Below are 22262 nucleotides of genomic sequence, written 5' to 3'. Positions count from 1 at the left end.
TCTCTGTATACAGGGTGCTCCCCCTAGTGGTGGCTGCAGACAGGATCTTATCATGTATCTCTGTATACAGGGAGCTCCCCCTAGTGGTGGCTGCAGACAGAATCTTATCATGTATCTCTGTATACAGGGAGCTCCCCCTAGTGGTGGCTGCAGACAGAATCTTATCATGTATCTCTGTATACAGGGAGCTCCCCCTAGTGGTGGCTGCAGACAGGATCTTATCATGTATCTCTGTATACAGGGAGCTCCCCCTAGTGGTGGCTGCAGACAGAATCTTATCATGTGTCTCTGTATACAGGGAGCTCCCCCTAGTGGTGGCTGCAGACAGCATCTTATCATGTATCTCTGTATACAGGGAGCTCCACCTAGTGGTGGCTGCAGACAGCATCTTATCATGTATCTCTGTATACAGGGAGCTCCACCTAGTGGTGGCTGCAGACAGGATCTTATCATGTATCTCTGTATACAGGGAGCTCCCCCTAGTGGTGACTGCAGACAGGATCGTATCATGTATCTCTGTATACAGGGAGCTCCCCCTAGTGGTGACTGCAGACAGGATCTTATCATGTATCTCTGTATACAGGGAGCTCCCCCTAGTGGTGACTGCAGACAGAATCTTATCATGTATCTCTGTATACAGGGAGCTCCCCCTAGTGGTGACTGCAGACAGGATCTTATCATGTATCTCTGTATACAGGGAGCTCCCCCTAGTGGTGACTGCAGACAGGATCTTATCATGTATCTCTGTATACAGGGAGCTCCCCCTAGTGGTGGCTGCAGACAGGATCCTATCATGTATCTCTGTATACAGGGAGCTCCCCCTAGTGGTGGCTGCAGACAGAATCTTATCATGTATCTCTGTATACAGGGAGCTCCCCCTAGCGGTGACTGCAGACAGGAACTTATCATGTATCTCTGTATACAGGGAGCTCCCCCTAGTGGAGGCTGCAGACAGAATCTTATCATGTATCTCTGTATACAGGGAGCTCCCCCTAGTGGTGACTGCAGACAGGATCTTATCATGTGTCTCTGTATACAGGGAGCTCCCCCTAGTGGTGGCTACAGACAGCATCTTATCATGTGTCTCTGTATACAGGGAGTTCCTCCTAGTAGTGACTGCAGACAGGATCTTATCATGTATCTCTGTATACAGGGAGCTCCCCCTAGTGGTAGCTGCAGACAGGATCTTATCATGTATCTCTGTATACAGAGAGCTCCCCCTACTGGTGACTGCAGACAGGATCTTATCATGAATCTCTGTATACAGGGAGCTCCCCCTAGTGGTGACTGCAGACAGAATCTTATCGTGTATCTCTGTATACGGGGAGCTCCCCCTAGTGGTGGCTTCAGACAGAATCTTATCGTGTATTTCTGTATACATGGAGCTCCCCCTAGTGGTGGCTGCAGACAGAATCTTATCGTGTATTTCTGTATACAGGGAGCTCCCCCTACTGGTGACTGCAGACAGGATCTTATCATGAATCTCTGTATACAGGGAGCTCCCCCTACTGGTGACTGCAGACAGGATCTTATCATGTATCTCTGTATACAGGGAGCTCCCCCTAGTGGTGGCTTCAGACAGAATCTTATCGTGTATTTCTGTATACATGGAGCTCCCCCTAGTGGTACAGGATCTTATCATGAATCTCTGTATACAGGGAGCTCCCCCTAGTGGTGGCTGCAGACAGGATCTTATCATGTATCTCTGTATACAGGGAGCTCTCCCTAGTGGTGGCTCCGGACAGAATCCTATCATGTATCTCTGTATACAAGGAGCTCCCCCTAGTGGTGGCTGCAGACAGAATCTTATCATGTGTCTCTGTATACAGGGAGCTCCCCCTAGTGGTGGTTCTGGAGAGAATCCTATCATGTATCTCTGTATACAGGGAGCTCCCCCTAGTGGTGGCTACGGACAGAATCCTATCATGTATCTCTGTATACAAGGAGCTCCCCCTAGTGGTGGCTGCAGACAGAATCTTATCATGTGTCTCTGTATACAGGGAGCTCCCCCTAGTGGTGGCTGCAGACAGGATCTTATCATGTATCTCTGTATACAGGGAGCTCCCCCTAGTGGTGGCTGCAGACAGGATCTTATCATGTATCTCTGTATACAGGGAGCTCCCCCTAGTGGTGGCTCCGGACAGAATCCTATCATGTATCTCTGTATACAAGGAGCTCCCCCTAGTGGTGGCTGCAGACAGAATCTTATCATGTGTCTCTGTATACAGGGAGCTCCCCCTACTGGTGGCTGCAGACAGGATCTTATCATGTATCTCTGTATACAGGGAGCTCCCCCTAGTGGTGGCTGCAGACAGGATCTTATCATGTATCTCTGTATACAGGGAGCTCCCCCTAGTGGTGACTGCAGACAGAATCTTATCATGTATCTCTGTATACAGTGAGCTCCCCCTAGTGGTGGCTGCAGACAGAATCTTATCATGTGTCTCTGTATACAGGGAGCTCCCCCTAGTGGTGGCTGCAGACATGATCTTATCATGTATCTCTGTATACAGGGAGCTCCCCCTAGTGGTGGCTGCAGACAGGATCTTATCATGTATCTCTGTATACAGGGAGCTCCCCCTAGTGGTGACTGCAGACAGAATCTTATCATGTATCTCTGTATACAGTGAGCTCCCCCTAGTGGTGGCTGCAGACAGGATCTTATCATGTGTCTCTGTATACAGGGAGCTCCCCCTAGTGGAGGCTGCAGACAGGATCTCATCATGTATCTCTGTATACAGGGAGCTCCCCCTAGTGGTGGCTGCAGACAGAATCTTATCATGTATCTCTGTATACAGGGAGCTCCCCCTAGTGGTGGCTGCAGACAGAACCTTATCATGTATCTCTGTATACAGGGAGCTCCCCCTAGTGGTGGCTGCAGACAGAATCTTATCATGTATCTCTATATACAGGGAGCTCCCCCTAGTGGTCGCTGCAGACAGAATCTTATCATGTATCTCTGTATACAGGAAGCTCCCCCTAGTGGTGGCTGCAGACAGCATCTTATCATGTATCTCTGTATACAGGGAGCTCCCCCTAGTGGTGGCTGCAGACAGAATCTTATCATGTATCTCTGTATACAGGGAGCTCCACCTAGTGGTGGCTGCAGACAGAATCTTATCGTGTGTCTCTGAATACAGGGAGCTCCCCCTAGTGGTGACTGCAGACAGGATCTTATCATGTATCTCTGTATACATGGTGCTCCCCTAGTGGTGGCTGCAGACAGGATCTTATCATGTATCTCTGTATACAGGGAGCTCCCCCTAGTGGTGACTGCAGACAGGATCTTATCATGTATCTCTGTATACAGGGAGCTCCCCCTAGTGGTGGCTGCAGACAGGATCTTATCATGTATCTCTGTATACAGGGAGCTCCCCCTAGTGGTGGCTGCAGACAGAATCTTATCATGTATCTCTGTATACAGGGAGCTACCCTAGTGGTGGCTGCAGACAGAATCTTATCATGTATCTCTGTATACAGGGAGCTCCCCCTAGCGGTGACTGCAGACAGGAACTTATCATGTATCTCTGTATACAGGGAGCTCCCCCTAGTGGAGGCTGCAGACAGAATCTTATCATGTATCTCTGTATACAGGGAGCTCCCCCTAGTGGTGACTGCAGACAGGATCTTATCATGTATCTCTGTATACAGGGAGCTCCCCCTAGTGGTGGCTACAGACAGCATCTTATCATGTGTCTCTGTATACAGGGAGCTCCTCCTAGTAGTGACTGCAGACAGGAACTTATCATGTATCTCTGTATACAGGGAGCTCCCCCTACTGGTGACTGCAGACAGGATCTTATCATGAATCTCTGTATACAGGGAGCTCCCCCTAGTGGTGACTGCAGACAGAATCTTATCGTGTATCTCTGTATACAGGGAGCTCCCCCTAGTGGTGGCTTCAGACAGAATCTTATCGTGTATTTCTGTATACATGGAGCTCCCCCTAGTGGTGGCTGCAGACAGAATCTTATCGTGTATTTCTGTATACAGGGAGCTCCCCCTACTGGTGACTGCAGACAGGATCTTATCATGAATCTCTGTATACAGGGAGCTCCCCCTAGTGGTGACTGCAGACAGAATCTTATCGTGTATCTCTGTATACAGGGAGCTCCCCCTAGTGGTGGCTTCAGACAGAATCTTATCGTGTATTTCTGTATACATGGAGCTCCCCCTAGTGGTGGCTGCAGACAGGATCTTATCATGAATCTCTGTATACAGGGAGCTCCCCCTAGTGGTGGGTGCAGACAGGATCTTATCATGTATCTCTGTATACAGGGAGCTCTCCCTAGTGGTGGCTCCGGACAGAATCCTATCATGTATCTCTGTATACAAGGAGCTCCCCCTAGTGGTGGCTGCAGACAGAATCTTATCATGTGTCTCTGTATACAGGGAGCTCCCCCTAGTGGTGGTTCTGGACAGAATCCTATCATGTATCTCTGTATACAGGGAGCTCCCTCTAGTGGTGGCTCCGGACAGAATCCTATCATGTATCTCTGTATACAAGGAGCTCCCCCTAGTGGTGGCTGCAGACAGAATCTTATCATGTGTCTCTGTGTACAGGGAGCTCCCCCTAGTGGTGGCTGCAGACAGGATCTTATCATGTATCTCTGTATACAGGGAGCTCCCCCTAGTGGTGGCTGCAGACAGGATCTTATCATGTATTTCTGTATACATGGAGCTCCCCCTAGTGGTGGCTGCAGACAGAATCTTATTGTGTATTTCTGTATACAGGGAGCTCCCCCTACTGGTGACTGCAGACAGGATCTTATCATGAATCTCTGTATACAGGGAGCTCCCCCTAGTGGTGACTGCAGACAGAATCTTATCGTGTATCTCTGTATACAGGGAGCTCCCCCTAGTGGTGGCTTCAGACAGAATCTTATCGTGTATTTCTGTATACATGGAGCTCCCCCTAGTGGTGGCTGCAGACAGGATCTTATCATGAATCTCTGTATACAGGGAGCTCCCCCTAGTGGTGGCTGCAGACAGGATCTTATCATGTATCTCTGTATACAAGGAGCTCCCCCTAGTGGTGGCTGCAGACAGAATCTTATCATGTGTCTCTGTATACAGGGAGCTCCCCCTAGTGGTGGTTCTGGACAGAATCCTATCATGTATCTCTGTATACAGGGAGCTCCCCCTAGTGGTGGCTCCGGACAGAATCCTATCATGTATCTCTGTATACAAGGAGCTCCCCCTAGTGGTGGCTGCAGACAGAATCTTATCATGTGTCTCTGTATACAGGGAGCTCCCCTTCGTGGTGGCTGCAGACAGGATCTTATCATGTATCTGTGTATACAGGGAGCTCCCCCTAGTGGTGGCTGCAGACAGTATCTTATCATGTATCTCTGTATACAGGGAGCTCCCCCTAGTGGTGGCTGCAGACAGAATCTTATCATGTATCTCTGTATACAGGGAACTCCCCCTAGTGGTGGCTGCAGACAGAATCGTATCATGTATCTCTGTATACAGGGAGCTCCCCCTAGTGGTGGCTGCAGACAGAATCGTATCATGTATCTCTGTATACAGGGAGCTCCCCCTAGTGGTGGCTGCAGACAGAATCTTATCATGTATCTCTGTATACAGGGAGATCCCCCTAGTGGTGGCTCCGGACAGAATCCTATCATGTATCTCTGTATACAAGGAGCTCCCCCTAGTGGTGGCTGCAGACAGAATCTTATCATGTGTCTCTGTATACAGGGAGCTCCCCCTAGTGGTGGCTGCAGACAGAATCTTATCATGTGTCTCTGTATACAGGGAGCTCCCCCTACTGGTGGCTGCAGACAGGATCTTATCATGTATCTCTGTATACAGGGAGCTCCCCCTAGTGGTGGCTGCAGACATGATCTTATCATGTATCTCTGTATACAGGGAGCTCCCCCTAGTGGTGGCTGCAGACAGAATCTTATCATGTATCTCTGTATACAGGAAGCTCCCCCTAGTGGTGACTGCAGACAGGATCTTATCATGTATCTCTGTATACAGGGAGCTCCCCCTAGTGGTGGCTGCAGAGAGTTATCATATATTGCTGTATATAATAGCTTCTGTAGTGTAAATTTGGTGCTCTGTATAAGGCCACGGCCCACTATCAGTATTTGGTCAGTATTCGGTCAGTATTTTTTCTCAGGAGCCAAAACCAGGTGAGGAACAATCAGAGAAAAGGTTTAATAGAAACAAGTCACAAATTCTGCATTTATCACCCACTCCTGGGAAAAAATACTGACCGAATACTGACCGAATACTGATAGTGGGGCCGTGGCCTTAGAATGATACTCTGACCTCTAAAATGATGAAATGAATCAGACTCTGAGACACAGGAGGGAAATTATATATTTCATAGAAGTTTATTTTTCTCTAGTAAGACAGTATATTCTAATAACAGGTGCAGTTAAAGGTACAGTACACTACAAATTTAATTTAAGTCATTTTATATTTTTAACTGAGCCATCAAACATTGCTCCCACGAAAAAAAAATAAATCAAACATGTCCTGTCCGGAGATGAGATGGCGTCGCTTATAATGTACAGATGAATGGATAGTACTGGACCTTTGCTGCACCATAGCGCCCTCTACAGTTACTAACGTACATTAAGAAATACAATGTTACAAAAATATACAGGATATTAACACCTTTCCCTTTATATTAATACTGACGAGTTCTCCTTTATATTTCGTTTCTCCGGGGGGGGGGGGGAAGATTTGACTAAAAGTCATAAAAAGTGCAAACTTGTTACAACTTTATCATTGGGATTTGGATCCTGGATTTTGGGCCCCAAAGCCCAGAATTTCGAGATTCCCCTCTTTTTCCCGCGGCCCCATCCCCTGTGATTCTGGAATTCTATTATTTTTACGATGGATTTTGGAGAGATGATGACGGGATGGCGTTATCCTCAGCGATGCTGCGCCGCGGTTACATGCCGCCTTCGTCTTCTCGCCGCCGCTGCGGCGCTCAGCGCATCTCTCCTATCTATGTCTGTGCTTTTATCCGGAGCTGCTTGTGTGGACCTGATCATACAATGATGGGGGTAATGGTACGTGGAGATGGTCACAATATGGGCACAATAGTAACGTGGGTACTCCATGGACACCGATGCTCCCCTAACACTCGCGGCGCCACCTCTGGGACGGCCATAATGCTCTGCACATAGTATCCAGATTACGGTTATCATTGTTACATACATATAAGAAATTCTTAGTATTGGACACTTTAATTCAAATTAATAACATATTGTCAGGACATGCAGAGTCCAACTCTGAAACACTCTGTGCTGCTGGGGACCCTGTCCCTTCTACTACGTAACTCCCCCGCCTGCAACCACCAACTCCTTTCATTTTTCCCATCACGTGCGACCTTGTCCTCGCGAACAACATCATATGAGTGGTCCCTCGCAAGATCCTGAAATACTCTGTGCTGCTAGGGACCCTCTCTCTTCCTTCTGCTAAATAACTCCCAAAACGTAACCTCCCACTTGTTCCCATATCCTTGTCCTTGCCAACAGCATTCCATAAGCAGACAACTCACTGCATTTCTCCTTAAACACTTTGTGCTGCTCCGGCTCTTGACTTCTTTTCTAGTTAGTGATGCTCACAGCTCTCCTGTAATACTCTGTGCTGCTGGGCGGACTCGTCTTCTATTATATATCTCCTATGATGCTCCACAAGATCACCATTCACTTCTACTTAAATACTTTGTGCTGCTGGGGACCCGGCCCCCTTTTGCTATGTAACTCTCAGCCTGTGCGTTCCCATTTGTCTCCATTCTCTTCTTTCATATCTGGAGTCGGTAACATCACTACTCCGAAACACGAGGGTCCGTCCCCCGACATCACACGGACAGTCACACACGTCCCGGACAGTCTACATCTACATCATCATCACTTACTCTCTGCCATTCACTGCAGCATCTCGCCCTGTGACCGCAGCGGGGACATCGGAGGACGATCCCCACATCCGCCCGCGCCCCTTCACCATCCGAAAAATGTCCTCAGTTTCTGCACTCATGTCTGCCATTGGTTTAATCACATGTAAAAAAAAATGAATAAATAAAAAGTTCTGGAGCTTCATGGACATTTCAACTCCAGGTCCTCACCTAGATCTCTGTTCGTCGTCAGTGAATCAGAACATTCTTCTTCACACTCATGGGGTGACATCCGTTCACACTTTTTATACTATGATTTCCCAGCTGCAGTTGATACATTGTTTGTACTTAGTACATTGTTTGTACTTGGTACATTGTTTGTACTTAGTACATTGTTTGCAGTTGATACATTGTTTGTACTTGATACATTGTTTGTACTTGGTACATTGTTTGTACTTAGTACATTGTTTGCAGTTGATACATTGTTTGTACTTGATACATTGTTTGTACTTGGTACATTGTTTGTACTTAGTACATTGTTTGCAGTTGATACATTGTTTGTACTTGATACATTGTTTGTACTTGGTACATTGTTTGTACTTAGTACATTGTTTGCAGTTGATACATTGTTTGTACTTGGTACATTGTTTGCAGTTGATACATTGTACTTGATACATTGTTTGTACTTGGTACATTGTTTGCAGTTGATACATTGTTTGTACTTGGTACATTGTTTGCAGTTGATACATTGTTTGTACTTGATACATTGTTTGTACTTGGTACATTGTACTTGGTACATTGTTTGCAGTTAATACATTGTTTGCAGTTGATACATTGTTTGCACTTGGTACATTGTACTTGGTACATTGTTTGCAGTTGATACATTGTTTGTACTTGGTACATTGTTTGCAGTTGATACATTGTACTTGATACATTGTTTGTACTTAGTACATTGTTTGTACTTAGTACATTGTTTGCAGTTGATACATTGTTTGTACTTAGTACATTGTTTGCAGTTGATACATTGTTTGTACTTGATACATTGTTTGCCGCTGAAATGTCAAACTTTTTTTTTTCAAAATTTCCCAAAAAAATTGTATGTGGTCTCTGAGGTCACAATGATCAAAGTAGAAAACATGAAAAATTAGAAAATTTTGGTGCAAATCTCTGGCTCCTAATAGCAGGTGGAAATGTGATTCTCTGACCCCTTGTACTAGGAGAGCAACTATAGAAGATGAAGGGGCTGCAGACAGTCCCCACCGGCCCTGGAGCCCATAACGTGATGTTGGCCCAGACGACAAGGCCAAAACTATTAAAGGGATTTATGCTTCCCCATCTATCCAGGTAAAAACCCCTCAGAAATGCTTAGACGTAACAGAGAAAGTATGGTTTGAAGACCCAGCCGGGGACTATAGGGACAGACCTGGGTATGAGGATGTCCCTGCCGGCTTACCTTTTGTCTCCTTGCCCAGAATGATAGGTTTTTTCCTATGTACATACACAGGAGACACCTGTCAATCAACAGCCAGGGATGTCGTCACACTCGTTAGGTCTCTCCTTAATGTTCCCAGATCTCTGTTTCGAGCTGTAAGTCCACTGATGGGTTTCCTTTAAAGTCCTGTGATAATTGGGGGTCCCGTTGGAAACTTTACATTGGGGCTCGGGAGTTTGAAGTTACGTCATTGCCTCAGACTGTTCTAAGTATATCATGAGGAGTGTTCCCCTTTAAGAAATTGGGAGCAATTCTCCTACTTTCTCATATACTCAGATCAGAGTAAACAAGAATGTGCTTGAATGTTGCTGAGGGCATGAAGAGATGTAAGAAAATGGCGAGGAGCGGCAGCCCAAAGTCTAAGAAAGTTCTGTTCTGTATCTTCTCACTTTATGGTTCATTTATTTATCAAACGTTTTGTTGGATTCTACATTGTATCAAATCTCCAACTAATGGAGGAGTGGTCGGGGGCTGTCCCTGGGGGGTGGGGACATCCCTGGAGGGTGGGAGCGTCCCTGGGAGGTGGGGGTGTCCCTGGAGGGTGGGAGCATCCCTGGGGGGTGGGGGCGTCCATGGAGGGTGGGAGCGTCCCTGGGGGGTGGGGGTTGTCCCTGGAGGGTGGAAGCGTCCCTGGGGGGTGGGGGTTGTCCCTGGGGGGGTGGGAGCATCCCTGGAGGGTGGGAGCGTCCCTGGGAGGTGTGAGCGTCCCTGAGGGGTGGGAGCGTCCCTGGGGGGTGGGAGAGTCCCTGGAGGGTGGGAGCGTCCCTGAGGGGTGGGGGTGTCCCCTGCTTTGGATTTTCACCTTTTTCCAGCTGAAAAATCATCATCACGCCCCAAGTATAGAAGTGTAAAATGTTACTACCTGCAAGAAGAGGACAGAAACCCCAAAAACCTTCACCTGCAACATTACAGAAACAATCTCTCTAGAATTTTAAAGCAACAAATATCCCAAAACTACCGGGAAGTTTGAGAACTCTTGGACGATCTCTTGGGCACTCAAGCATCCGATTGCATATTCAGTTTGTAGAGGGATGTCTCCCGTAAGAGGGGTAGGATCATGGGCAATCCGGGGGTCCCGTCAGACTTCACAAGTATGTGCTGTAATGCCCACAGGCACCATCAATCCTGCAGAGATCTCTGCTCCGTAACTTTCAGCGTGGAGACGCATGTACAGAGCGCTTGCCCCCCGCACGGCTTATTCCGCTCATGATGCTTTATAGAAGAATCCAGATTATCAAATGTGCTTCCAAATATTTTCCATTATCCGTCACTTTCCCTTTTACATATCGAAAACCCAATGAAAAAATAAAAATAAAATTACATCAATACCGGTCAACATATATATATATATATTATTGCCACAGAAGATACCAGGATCCACGTCCCCCCGGGGTAAGTGTTTCAGTCGTCGGGCCGGGTTCTATCACTGATCCAACCTTTTTATTTGGGCGGTCATGATGGGGTGAGGGATGAGTAGGACATAATGAGAAAATGTAGGTAAAATGATGGGATGCATTAATGATAAAACCTTCTTCTCCACCAGACCCGTGACCAGACTTAGGATCAATGCGTGTGCAAGTTGCTCACTGACCCAAAGACTACACCGTCCAACCAACACAAGTCATCGATACGACCAAGGTTCTGTATATTCGCTGGCCCGTGGCTTCTATTGTCACCATTGGCCCAAGACGTCTCCAAAAGAATTCCATTACAGAACATTCACTTAAGACTTTTAGGTTGGGACAAGTCTGTACCAACTCTGCAGTAAATCCAAGTCTACGACCACCACAGAGAACATCCGAAAGTTCTGTGCTGCCTCACGAGAAGGTCAAGAAACGAGTCGCTAATTGGGGTTCTGTTCTCAAAATATCGGCAAGGTTTGTTTTTTTTCTTGCCACATATTTTCCAAGATGATTTCTTGGATGTGTCTCCTTCTAACCAATGGCTTATGGCGATGTCTCAAATCTTTATGTGGAGGTGACGCCACCAGTGGTTCCATGTGGAGTTGACGCCACCAGTGGTTCCATGTGGAGGTGACGCCACCAGTGGTTCCATGTGGAGTTGACGCCACCAGTGGTTCCATGTGGAGTTGACGCCACCAGTGGTTCCATGTGGAGGTGACGCCACCAGTGGTTCCATGTGGAGGTGACGCCACCAGTGATTCCATGTGGAGGTGACACCACCAGTGGTTCCATGTGGAGGTGACACCACCAGTGGTTCCATGTGGAGGTGACACCACCAGTGGTTCCATGTGGAGGTGACACCACCAGTGGTTCCATGTGGAGTTGACGCCACCAGTGGTTCCATGTGGAGTTGACGCCACGAGTGGTTCCATGTGGAGTTGACGCCACCAGTGGTTCCATGTGGAGTTGACGCCACCAGTGGTTCCATGTGGAGTTGACGCCACGAGTGGTTCCATGTGGAGTTGACGCCACCAGTGGTTCCAAACTTCTCAAAGGCAAGAGAGGAAAAAGTATGGATACTACACAGACGTTCTGCATCCAACCACTGCCTTCTATGGTTGGACCAACTTCTTGAATGCCAACTTAAGGTCAACTAAAGTCTAAGATTAGACCCCAAATCCCGTGATTTGTGTCCCTGTGGTATCATGTGCTATGAGACAACCATGGCTCTCCCATGCATCCGTTCCAGGATATAGTGTTGGCCGTGATAAGGTTCGGTTCCAGAATCTGATAAACTATGTAACTATGATGCATATTATTATTATTTTTTCCCCTTTTTTTTTTCCCTATTTTTCGTTACAAAATCTTTGTGCTTTTGATGAGGCGGCTGAGATTTTTCACAGCTTGTCCTTTGTGTGACAGCGTCCTCGAAGCCAACACTAACCATGGCAACACATCAAAAAGGTAAAAAGTGCACAACATGTAACAATTGTACAAGAGGTTTTTTTTTTTTTAAGGTTTTGGAGCTGGTCCTGGAATTACAAGGAGTACGTTTGTGCAAGGTCCGGTTGGTGGGGAGGCGAAGGGGGACTCATTAAATACCCACTGATACTATTAGTTGCAGCTGGGACTTTACAGTTAACATTTAAAAAAAGAAAATGTAAAAAATAAAAAGTTACATTTCTGCTTTAGATTCCAAAATCTGGAATTTGCTATTTACATCTATTTATTGGCCATCTCCAGGGACGCTCAAAGCCTTAGGGCAGATACTGTACAAAATACCGATAATTCTGAAGGTTTAGACAGTGCAAAAAAAAATGACAATATTTGGCACTTGTAAAGCGTGACCCCGGACTAAGGGTGCGTTCTCCTGCAGGTCTCGTAGACACGGACCTGGTGGTCCATTACGGATCTCCACTGAGGCACTTCAGAAAGTGGGACCCTCGAGCTCGGGTGGGAAGATCTCAGTCACTCAGGACAAGTTCCTTATGTCCGCAGGGCAGTTTCCGGTGACCTTGAGTCCTCCGCGGTCCTCCGCCGCTAGGTCTCCATCGCTTGGTTACTAGTAATTTAGCTTTGTCACTGCTCTTTCTCTGCTGGGGTCCAGAATCTGGTTCCCAGAACGTTTCCGGTTCCTCTTAAGTTTGGATATGTCCTTATCAAAGACTTCTCCAGATCGTAAAGCGGACACAAGGTCGTCAAACTCGCCTCCTTCCTCCGATATACTGCCGGCTCTGGCTTTCTTAAGTCGCCGCTCCTTCTCACGTTGATCCTTCAGCTAAAGAAAAAGAAAAGAAATGATAAAACATGGAAAACACAGAAATATACAATTATCCAACCAGAGCATTGTGCAAAAACATTGTATCTTTCTCTATCACTGCACTAGGACTCGATAGGCGGCATTCTCAGTGATGTCACCGCTGATCTCTGGTGATGGATAGGCGGCATTCTCAGTGATGTCACCGCTGATCTCTGGTGATGGATAGGCGGCATTCTCAGTGATGTCACCGCTGATCTCTGGTGATGGATAGGCGGCATTCTCAGTGATGTCACCTCTGATCTCTAGTGATGGATAGGCGGCATTCTCAGTGATGTCACCGCTGATCTCTGGTGATGGATAGGCGGCATTCTCAGTGATGTCACCACTGATCTCTGGTGATGGATAGGCGGCATTCTCAGTGATGTCACCTCTGATCTCTGGTGATGGATAGGCGGCATTCTCAGTGATGTCACCGCTGATCTCTGGTGATGGATAGGAGGCATTCTCAGTGATGTCACCGCTGATCTCTGGTGATGGATAGGCGGCATTCTCAGAGATGTCACCGCTGATCTCTGGTGATGGATAGGGGGCATTCTCAGTGATGTCACCTCTGATCTCTGGTGATGGATAGGCGGCATTCTCAGAGATGTCACCGCTGATCTCTGGTGATGGATAGGCGGCATTCTCAGTGATGTCACCTCTGATCTCTGGTGATGGATAGGCGGCATTCTCAGTGATGTCACCACTGATATCTGGTGATGGATAGGCGGCATTCTCAGTGATGTCACCTCTGATCTCTAGTGATGGATAGGTGGCATTCTCAGTGATGTCACCGCTGATCTCTGGTGATGGATAGGCGGCATTCTCAGTGATGTCACCACTGATATCTGGTGATGGATAGGCGGCATTCTCAGTGATGTCACCGCTGATCTCTAGTGATGGATAGGCAGCATTCTCAGTGATGTCACCTCTGATCTCTGGTGATGGATAGGCGGCATTCTCAGTGATGTCACCGCTGATCTCTGGTGATGGATAGGCGGCATTCTCAGTGATGTCACCGCTGATCTCTGGTGATGGATAGGCGGCATTCTCAGTGATGTCACCTCTGATCTCTGGTGATGGATAGGCGGCATTCTCAGTGATGTCACCGCTGATCTCTGGTGATGGATAGGCGGCATTCTCAGTGATGTCACCGCTGATCTCTGGTGATGGATAGGAGGCATTCTCAGTGATGTCACCTCTGATCTCTGGTGATGGATAGGCGGCATTCTCAGAGATGTCACCGCTGATCTCTAGTGATGGATAGGCGGCATTCTCAGTGATGTCACCTCTGATCTCTGGTGATGGATAGGAGGCATTCTCAGTGATGTCACCGCTGATCTCTGGTGATGGATAGGTGGCATTCTCAGTGATGTCACCGCTGATCTCTGGTGATGGATAGGTGGCATTCTCAGTGATGTCACCGCTGATCTCTAGTGATGGATAGGCGGCATTCTCAGTGATGTCACCGCTGATCTCTAGTGATGGATAGGCGGCATTCTCAGTGATGTCACCGCTGATCTCTGGTGATGGATAGGAGGCATTCTCAGTGATGTCACCGCTGATCTCTGGTGATGGATAGGCGGCATTCTCAGTGATGTCACCTCTGATCTCTAGTGATGGATAGGCGGCATTCTCAGTGATGTCACCGCTGATCTCTGGTGATGGATAGGAGGCATTCTCAGTGATGTCACCGCTGATCTCTGGTGATGGATAGGCGGCATTCTCAGAGATGTCACCGCTGATCTCTGGTGATGGATAGGCGGCATTCTCAGTGATGTCACCTCTGATCTCTGGTGATGGATAGGCGGCATTCTCAGTGATGTCACCTCTGATCTCTGGTGATGGATAGGCGGCATTCTCAGTGATGTCACCTCTGATCTCTGGTGATGGATAGGCGACATTCTCAGTGATGTCACCGCTGATCTCTGGTGATGGATAGGCGGCATTCTCAGTGATGTCACCTCTGATCTCTGGTGATGGATAGGCGGCATTCTCAGTGATGTCACCGCTGATCTCTAGTGATGGATAGGAGGCATTCTCAGAGATGTCACCGCTGATCTCTGGTGATGGATAGGCGGCATTCTCAGTGATGTCACCTCTGATCTCTGGTGATGGATAGGCGGCATTCTCAGTGATGTCACCTCTGATCTCTGGTGATGGATAGGCGGCATTCTCAGTGATGTCACCTCTGATCTCTAGTGATGGATAGGCGGCATTCTCAGAGATGTCACCACTGATCTCTGGTGATGGATAGGCGGCATTCTCAGTGATGTCACCGCTGATCTCTGGTGATGGATAGGCGGCATTCTCAGTGATGTCACCTCTGATCTCTAGTGATGGATAGGCGGCATTCTCAGTGATGTCACCGCTGATCTCTGGTGATGGATAGGCGGCATTCTCAGTGATGTCACCTCTGATCTCTGGTGATGGATAGGCGGCATTCTCAGTGATGTCACCACTGATCTCTGGTGATGGATAGGCGGCATTCTCAGTGATGTCACCGCTGATCTCTGGTGATAGGCGGCATTCTCAGTGATGTCACCGCTGATCTCTGGTGATGGATAGGCGGCATTCTCAGTGATGTCACCCCTGATCTCTGGTGATGGATAGGCGGCATTCTCAGTGATGTCACCGCTGATCTCTAATGATGGATAGGCGGCATTCTCAGTGATGTCACCGCTGATCTCTGGTGATGGATAGGCGGCATTCTCAGTGATGTCACCGCTGATCTCTAATGATGGATAGGCGGCATTCTCAGTGATGTCACCGCTGATCTCTGGTGATGGATAGGCGCATTCTCAGTGATATCACTGCTGATCTCTGGTGATGGATAGGCGGCATTCTCAGTGATGTCACCGCTGATCTCTGGTGATGGATAGGAGGCATTCTCAGTGATGTCACCTCTGATCTCTGGTGATGGATAGGAGGCATTCTCAGTGATGTCACCGCTGATCTCTGGTGATGGATAGGAGGCATTCTCAGTGATGTCACCGCTGATCTCTGGTGATGGATAGGCGTCATTCTCAGTGATGTCACCGCTGATCTCTGGTGATGGATAGGCGGCATTCTCAGTGATGTCACCGCTGATCTCTAGTGATGGATAGGAGGCATTCTCAGTGATGTCACCGCTGATCTCTAGTGATGGATAGGCGGCATTCTCAGTGATGTCACCCCTGATCTCTGTTGATGGATAGGCGGCATTCTCAGTGATGTCACCGCTGATCTCTAGTGATGGATAGGCGGCATTCTCTGTGATGTCACCGCTGATCTCTGGTGATGGATAGGCGGCATTCTCAGTGATGTCACCGCTGATCTCTGGTGATGGATAGGAGGCATTCTCAGTGATGTCACCGCTGATCTCTGGTGATGGATAGGCGGCATTCTCTGTGATGTCACCGCTGATCTCTGGTGATGGATAGGCGGCATTCTCAGTGATGTCACCGCTGATCTCTGGTGATGGATAGGCGGCATTCTCAGTGATGTCACCGCTGATCTCTAGGGATGGATAGGCGGCATTCTCAGTGATGTCACCTCTGATCTCTGGTGATGGATAGGCGGCATTCTCAGTGATGTCACCGCTGATCTCTGGTGATGGATAGGCGGCATTCTCAGTGATGTCACCGCTGATCTCTGGTGATGGATAGGCGGCATTCTCAGTGATGTCACCGCTGATCTCTAGTGATGGATAGGCGGCATTCTCAGTGATGTCACCGCTGATCTCTAGTGATGGATAGGCGGCATTCTCAGTGATGTCACCGCTGATCTCTGGTGATGGATAGGTGGCATTCTCAGTGATGTCACCTCTGATCTCTGGTGATGGATAGGCGGCATTCTCAGTGATGTCACCGCTGATCTCTGGTGATGGATAGGCGGCATTCTCAGTGATGTCACCGCTGATCTCTGGTGATGGATAGGAGGCATTCTCAGTGATGTCACCGCTGATCTCTGGTGATGGATAGGCGGCATTCTCAGTGATGTCACCCCTGATCTCTGGTGATGGATAGGCGGCATTCTCAGTGATGTCACCGCTGATCTCTAATGATGGATAGGAGGTATTCTCAGTGATGTCACCGCTGATCTCTAGTGATGGATAGGCGGCATTCTCAGTGATGTCACCGCTGATCTCTAGTGATGGATAGGAGGCATTCTCAGTGATGTCACCGCTGATCTCTAGTGATGGATAGGCGGCATTCTCAGTGATGTCACCGCTGATCTCTGGTGATGGATAGGAGGCATTCTCAGTGATGTCACCGCTGATCTCTAGTGATGGATAGGAGGCATTCTCAGTGATGTCACCGCTGATCTCTGGTGATGGATAGGCGGCATTCTCAGTGATGTCACCGCTGATCTCTGGTGATGGATAGGAGGCATTCTCAGTGATGTCACCGCTGATCTCTAGTGATGGATAGGCGGCATTCTCAGTGATGTCACCGCTGATCTCTAGTGATGGATAGGCGGCATTCTCAGTGATGTCACCGCTGATCTCTAGTGATGGATAGGCGGCATTCTCAGTGATGTCACCTCTGATCTCTGGTGATGGATAGGCGGCATTCTCAGTGATGCCACCTCTGATCTCTGGTGATGGATAGGCGGCATTCTCAGTGATGTCACCGCTGATCTCTAGTGATGGATAGGCGGCATTCTCAGTGATGTCACCGCTGATCTCTGGTGATGGATAGGCGGCATTCTCAGTGATGTCACCTCTGATCTCTGGTGATGGATAGGCGGCATTCTCAGTGATGTCACCTCTGATCTCTAGTGATGGATAGGCGGCATTCTCAGTGATGTCACCTCTGATCTCTGGTGATGGATAGGCGGCATTCTCAGTGATGTCACCTCTGATCTCTAGTGATGGATAGGTGGCATTCTCAGTGATGTCACCTCTGATCTCTAGTGATGGATAGGCGGCATTCTCAGTGATGTCACCTCTGATCTCTAGTGATGGATAGGAGGCATTCTCAGTGATGTCACCTCTGATCTCTAGTGATGGATAGGCGGCATTCTCAGTGATGTCACCGCTGATCTCTAGTGATGGATAGGCGGCATTCTCAGTGATGTCACCGCTGATCTCTGGTGATGGATAGGCGGCATTCTCAGTGATGTCACCTCTGATCTCTGGTGATGGATAGGAGGCATTCTCAGTGATGTCACCTCTGATCTCTGGTGATGGATAGGCGGCATTCTCAGAGATGTCACCGCTGATCTCTAGTGATGGATAGGCGGCATTCTCAGTGATGTCACCTCTGATCTCTGGTGATGGATAGGAGGCATTCTCAGTGATGTCACCGCTGATCTCTGGTGATGGATAGGTGGCATTCTCAGTGATGTCACCGCTGATCTCTGGTGATGGATAGGTGGCATTCTCAGTGATGTCACCGCTGATCTCTAGTGATGGATAGGCGGCATTCTCAGTGATGTCACCGCTGATCTCTAGTGATGGATAGGCGGCATTCTCAGTGATGTCACCGCTGATCTCTGGTGATGGATAGGAGGCATTCTCAGTGATGTCACCGCTGATCTCTGGTGATGGATAGGCGGCATTCTCAGTGATGTCACCTCTGATCTCTAGTGATGGATAGGCGGCATTCTCAGTGATGTCACCGCTGATCTCTGGTGATGGATAGGAGGCATTCTCAGTGATGTCACCGCTGATCTCTGGTGATGGATAGGCGGCATTCTCAGAGATGTCACCGCTGATCTCTGGTGATGGATAGGCGGCATTCTCAGTGATGTCACCTCTGATCTCTGGTGATGGATAGGCGGCATTCTCAGTGATGTCACCGCTGATCTCTGGTGATGGATAGGCGGCATTCTCAGTGATGTCACCTCTGATCTCTGGTGATGGATAGGCGGCATTCTCAGTGATGTCACCGCTGATCTCTAGTGATGGATAGGAGGCATTCTCAGAGATGTCACCGCTGATCTCTGGTGATGGATAGGCGGCATTCTCAGTGATGTCACCTCTGATCTCTGGTGATGGATAGGCGGCATTCTCAGTGATGTCACCTCTGATCTCTGGTGATGGATAGGCGGCATTCTCAGTGATGTCACCTCTGATCTCTAGTGATGGATAGGCGGCATTCTCAGAGATGTCACCACTGATCTCTGGTGATGGATAGGCGGCATTCTCAGTGATGTCACCGCTGATCTCTGGTGATGGATAGGCGGCATTCTCAGTGATGTCACCTCTGATCTCTAGTGATGGATAGGCGGCATTCTCAGTGATGTCACCGCTGATCTCTGGTGATGGATAGGCGGCATTCTCAGTGATGTCACCGCTGATCTCTGGTGATGGATAGGCGGCATTCTCAGTGATGTCACCACTGATCTCTGGTGATGGATAGGCGGCATTCTCAGTGATGTCACCGCTGATCTCTGGTGATGGATAGGCGGCATTCTCAGTGATGTCACCTCTGATCTCTGGTGATGGATAGGCGGCATTCTCAGTGATGTCACCACTGATCTCTGGTGATGGATAGGCGGCATTCTCAGTGATGTCACCACTGATCTCTGGTGATGGATAGGCGGCATTCTCAGTGATGTCACCACTGATCTCTGGTGATGGATAGGCGGCATTCTCAGTGATGTCACCTCTGATCTCTGGTGATGGATAGGCGGCATTCTCAGTGATGTCACCACTGATCTCTGGTGATGGATAGGCGGCATTCTCAGTGATGTCACCACTGATCTCTGGTGATGGATAGGCGGCATTCTCAGTGATGTCACCACTGATCTCTGGTGATGGATAGGCGGCATTCTCAGTGATGTCACCGCTGATCTCTGGTGATGGATAGGCGGCATTCTCAGTGATGTCACCTCTGATCTCTGGTGATGGATAGGCGGCATTCTCAGTGATGTCACCACTGATCTCTGGTGATGGATAGGCGGCATTCTCAGTGATGTCACCGCTGATCTCTGGTGATAGGCGGCATTCTCAGTGATGTCACCGCTGATCTCTGGTGATGGATAGGCGGCATTCTCAGTGATGTCACCCCTGATCTCTGGTGATGGATAGGCGGCATTCTCAGTGATGTCACCTCTGATCTCTAGTGATGGATAGGCGTCATTCTCAGTGATGTCACCTCTGATCTCTGGTGATGGATAGGCGGCATTCTCAGAGATGTCACCGCTGATCTCTGGTGATGGATAGGCGGCATTCTCAGTGATGTCACCTCTGATCTCTGGTGATGGATAGGCGGCATTCTCAGTGATGTCACCACTGATCTCTGGTGATGGATAGGCGGCATTCTCAGTGATGTCACCGCTGATCTCTGGTGATAGGCGGCATTCTCAGTGATGTCACCGCTGATCTCTGGTGATGGATAGGCGGCATTCTCAGTGATGTCACCCCTGATCTCTGGTGATGGATAGGCGGCATTCTCAGTGATGTCACCGCTGATCTCTAATGATGGATAGGCGGCATTCTCAGTGATGTCACCGCTGATCTCTGGTGATGGATAGGCGGCATTCTCAGTGATGTCACCGCTGATCTCTAATGATGGATAGGCGGCATTCTCAGTGATGTCACCGCTGATCTCTGGTGATGGATAGGCGCATTCTCAGTGATATCACTGCTGATCTCTGGTGATGGATAGGCGGCATTCTCAGTGATGTCACCGCTGATCTCTGGTGATGGATAGGAGGCATTCTCAGTGATGTCACCGCTGATCTCTGGTGATGGATAGGAGGCATTCTCAGTGATGTCACCGCTGATCTCTGGTGATGGATAGGCGTCATTCTCAGTGATGTCACCGCTGATCTCTGGTGATGGATAGGCGGCATTCTCAGTGATGTCACCGCTGATCTCTAGTGATGGATAGGAGGCATTCTCAGTGATGTCACCGCTGATCTCTAGTGATGGATAGGCGGCATTCTCAGTGATGTCACCCCTGATCTCTGGTGATGGATAGGCGGCATTCTCAGTGATGTCACCGCTGATCTCTGGTGATGGATAGGCGGCATTCTCTGTGATGTCACCGCTGATCTCTGGTGATGGATAGGCGGCATTCTCAGTGATGTCACCGCTGATCTCTGGTGATGGATAGGAGGCATTCTCAGTGATGTCACCGCTGATCTCTGGTGATGGATAGGCGGCATTCTCTGTGATGTCACCGCTGATCTCTGGTGATGGATAGGCGGCATTCTCAGTGATGTCACCGCTGATCTCTGGTGATGGATAGGCGGCATTCTCAGTGATGTCACCGCTGATCTCTGGTGATGGATAGGCGGCATTCTCTGTGATGTCACCGCTGATCTCTGGTGATGGATAGGCGGCATTCTCAGTGATGTCACCGCTGATCTCTGGTGATGGATAGGCGGCATTCTCAGTGATGTCACCGCTGATCTCTAGTGATGGATAGGCGGCATTCTCAGTGATGTCACCTCTGATCTCTGGTGATGGATAGGCGGCATTCTCAGTGATGTCACCGCTGATCTCTGGTGATGGATAGGCGGCATTCTCAGTGATGTCACCGCTGATCTCTGGTGATGGATAGGCGGCATTCTCAGTGATGTCACCGCTGATCTCTAGTGATGGATAGGCGGCATTCTCAGTGATGTCACCGCTGATCTCTAGTGATGGATAGGCGGCATTCTCAGTGATGTCACCGCTGATCTCTGGTGATGGATAGGTGGCATTCTCAGTGATGTCACCTCTGATCTCTGGTGATGGATAGGCGGCATTCTCAGTGATGTCACCGCTGATCTCTGGTGATGGATAGGCGGCATTCTCAGTGATGTCACCGCTGATCTCTGGTGATGGATAGGAGGCATTCTCAGTGATGTCACCGCTGATCTCTGGTGATGGATAGGCGGCATTCTCAGTGATGTCACCCCTGATCTCTGGTGATGGATAGGCGGCATTCTCAGTGATGTCACCGCTGATCTCTAATGATGGATAGGAGGTATTCTCAGTGATGTCACCGCTGATCTCTAGTGATGGATAGGCGGCATTCTCAGTGATGTCACCGCTGATCTCTAGTGATGGATAGGAGGCATTCTCAGTGATGTCACCGCTGATCTCTAGTGATGGATAGGCGGCATTCTCAGTGATGTCACCGCTGATCTCTGGTGATGGATAGGAGGCATTCTCAGTGATGTCACCGCTGATCTCTAGTGATGGATAGGAGGCATTCTCAGTGATGTCACCGCTGATCTCTGGTGATGGATAGGCGGCATTCTCAGTGATGTCACCGCTGATCTCTG

The 22262-nt window shown here is 48.8% G+C and overlaps 1 protein-coding gene across 7 annotated transcripts in view; it reads right to left on the bottom strand.

Moving 5' to 3' along the window:
• The window catches only part of DAAM2 (dishevelled associated activator of morphogenesis 2), a 683500-nt gene that overhangs the window by 45237 nt on the left and 616001 nt on the right, over positions 1 to 22262 (bottom strand). For 4 of the 7 annotated variants that reach the window (XM_073671719.1, XM_073671723.1, XM_073671722.1 and 1 more), the window contains one exon: positions 11687 to 13034. The exons of the other annotated variants lie outside the window; for them this stretch is intronic. In XM_073671719.1, the coding sequence (XP_073527820.1) occupies positions 12819 to 13034 (216 nt within the window). In that variant the 3' untranslated portion in view covers positions 11687 to 12818. Of the gene's footprint in view, positions 1 to 11686; positions 13035 to 22262 lie in introns of those variants that run through there. 7 annotated transcript variants of the gene reach the window in all.

This window comes from Phyllobates terribilis, unplaced genomic scaffold (assembly GCF_046119375.1).
Source record: "Phyllobates terribilis strain yellow unplaced genomic scaffold, ASM4611937v1 Scaffold_3__8_contigs__length_932513732, whole genome shotgun sequence".
NCBI classification, from domain to species: domain Eukaryota; kingdom Metazoa; phylum Chordata; class Amphibia; order Anura; family Dendrobatidae; genus Phyllobates; species Phyllobates terribilis.
Note: the sequence above shows the minus strand (reverse complement) of the source record. Positions and strands in the feature narration are given on the sequence as shown.